The sequence below is a fragment of the Sitodiplosis mosellana genome, unplaced genomic scaffold (assembly GCF_009176505.1).
Source record: "Sitodiplosis mosellana isolate CC-2019 unplaced genomic scaffold, AAFC_SMos_1.0 Smas_scaffold_5569, whole genome shotgun sequence".
Taxonomy (NCBI): domain Eukaryota; kingdom Metazoa; phylum Arthropoda; class Insecta; order Diptera; family Cecidomyiidae; genus Sitodiplosis; species Sitodiplosis mosellana.
This window is the reverse complement of record NW_022600811.1, coordinates 1-2,013: the sequence shown is the minus strand read 5'-3', so window position 1 is coordinate 2,013 and position 2,013 is coordinate 1. Positions and strand designations below refer to the sequence as shown.

The 2,013-nt window shown below is 34.5% G+C and overlaps 1 protein-coding gene across 1 annotated transcript; it reads left to right on the top strand.

Moving 5' to 3' along the window:
• Positions 1-1,472: 1,472 nt before the first annotated feature.
• LOC129572819 (probable low affinity copper uptake protein 2) lies at positions 1,473-2,010 on the top strand (the record flags this gene model as incomplete). Its single annotated transcript, XM_055452920.1, has 2 exons — positions 1,473-1,668; positions 1,741-2,010. Coding segments are annotated over exons 1-2 (405 nt in total), but the record flags the coding sequence as incomplete, so codon positions are not given.
• Positions 2,011-2,013: the final 3 nt, after the last annotated feature.

Sequence of the window (2,013 nt, the reverse complement as noted above, 5' to 3'; positions counted from 1 at the left end):
GGCATCAAGTGCGGTACAATAAATGTGAGCCCATAAATATAATGGCCATATAAGACTGATTAGATATGACATTTTTGTTGATATTTAAAAATGATAAGTCACAAACTGTCTACATGGTCAGCTAACGACAAATCGATGGAAATTCAATAAATTAACGGAGCATTCAAATTGAAATTTAATGCACATAATTGCCTCTATCGACTGATAAGATAAACACACAGAAAAACTACCTTTAAAATGCTTGGAGAAAAAAACGAAAAGAAAAGAATGTAAATTCATTGGAACCTATATTGATAAAGTGTAAACCAATACCGTGGATGTATTGAGATTACCGTGTACTGTACATTTACAATTGCAAAGCCTCCTCTTTTGTTTCTACATTCTTTCGGAGAGCGAAAAAAAAGTATTGACTCAGTTGTAAATCTGCTACTGAACGAGCGATTTCGTAGATTCAAGTACGAATTCGAGTGCAATATTCCACGGGTATAATTATTATTTCTTAAAAAAAAACAAAGAAGTTTAATGCAAGCGCAGGGATGGTTTAGAGTTTCACCGAAAAATTTGATATATCAAGTTTTATCGTCAAAATTTGAAAGCATTTCTAAATATACACATTACGATAGTAATTTCTTCCACGTTCAATCAAGATATCAAACTACAAAATATTTTAATTGACTGATTCGACGGGTGGAAGCAATTCCGTATTTCTGTACTGAAACTATAGAAATGTATGTTCATCATTCTGGCCCTCTACAACTGTTTTTGAGAACTAACATCGGCTTTTTTTTTAGTAATACGTTCTTTCATTTGTTTGGCTATAATTTCTATTATATTCGATTTGGTGACCGCTATGCGATTTTTACGTTTAAATAAGTTATTTAAAATAAATCTGAATACATTTGAAATTTGCTGCCCCTTTTATAACTCATTGATTTCAGTCCTGAAAATCAGTTAATTTTCACTAGTTGCTATCTTGTTTTGTAAACAATGTGTACAACATGAACTGTCAATGGCTGTCAAGTGTCGTGTATTGAATATGACAGAATGCTTCAAAATTAAGTCGATAGAAGGCCAGAAGTTCGAACTGTCGCTTCCACCCGTCGGACTGATTGAACAAGTGATTGTAATCGCGTTGTAAGCGGATTTACAGCCAATTTTCTCAGTTAAATGGTGTGAAATTTTTTTTCTTCTTCTGAATAATGTAATAAATACGTCATTAAATTTTTACACGCTTATCTGCTGCATGCATTCGTCGGAGTTGTGGTTTTGGTCTAAGTAAAGAAACCGCTAGCGGATTTTGTGGTTGCGTGATCGATGTAATCTACTATGCGAACGCTGATAAGTTTCTTAATCAAACCATATCGGGCGCTATACAACCTGATATATACAGTAGACTCAAACAAATGATGTTGTTAATAAAAATGATATACCATTCGAAATTGAAAGCTAATACATTTCTCTCATCGTTGCAGCTAGCACCGGTGTGCAGTACAAGTTCCTGTCAACAAAGTGAAAATATAAGAGGCAGCCAAAATGGAAATGTCATTTTACTGGACAACGGAATTGAAGGAGTTCTTTTTAAAATGTTTAAAAATCAATTCGGTCACTTCATTTGTGACTGCATGTATAGCATGTGGACTGCTCTCCATTGCTTATGAGGGAATCAAAGTAAGTGGAATGCATTTGACTTCGTTAAGAATTAAGGAATTAATTTTGTTTGATTTTTCTTTTCAATTTAAGGTCTATACGGCTTATGCCCGCGCTAAAAATACTCGTGAACTAATTGGAGCCGTTTCATGCGCACCAAGCGAATCAGCCAATTTGTTAGTTACCGACAACAGTTCAAATACCTTCTCCAAAAGATTCTGTCGACTAATCAACGAGACAATCGTATTTTTATTTCACAATACCCTTGGCTATATTGTGATGTTGAGTACAATGTATTATAACGGCTGGCTGTTTTTGGCCGTTGTTCTTAGCATGGGAGTGGGCTACTTTTTCTTTGGCCATATT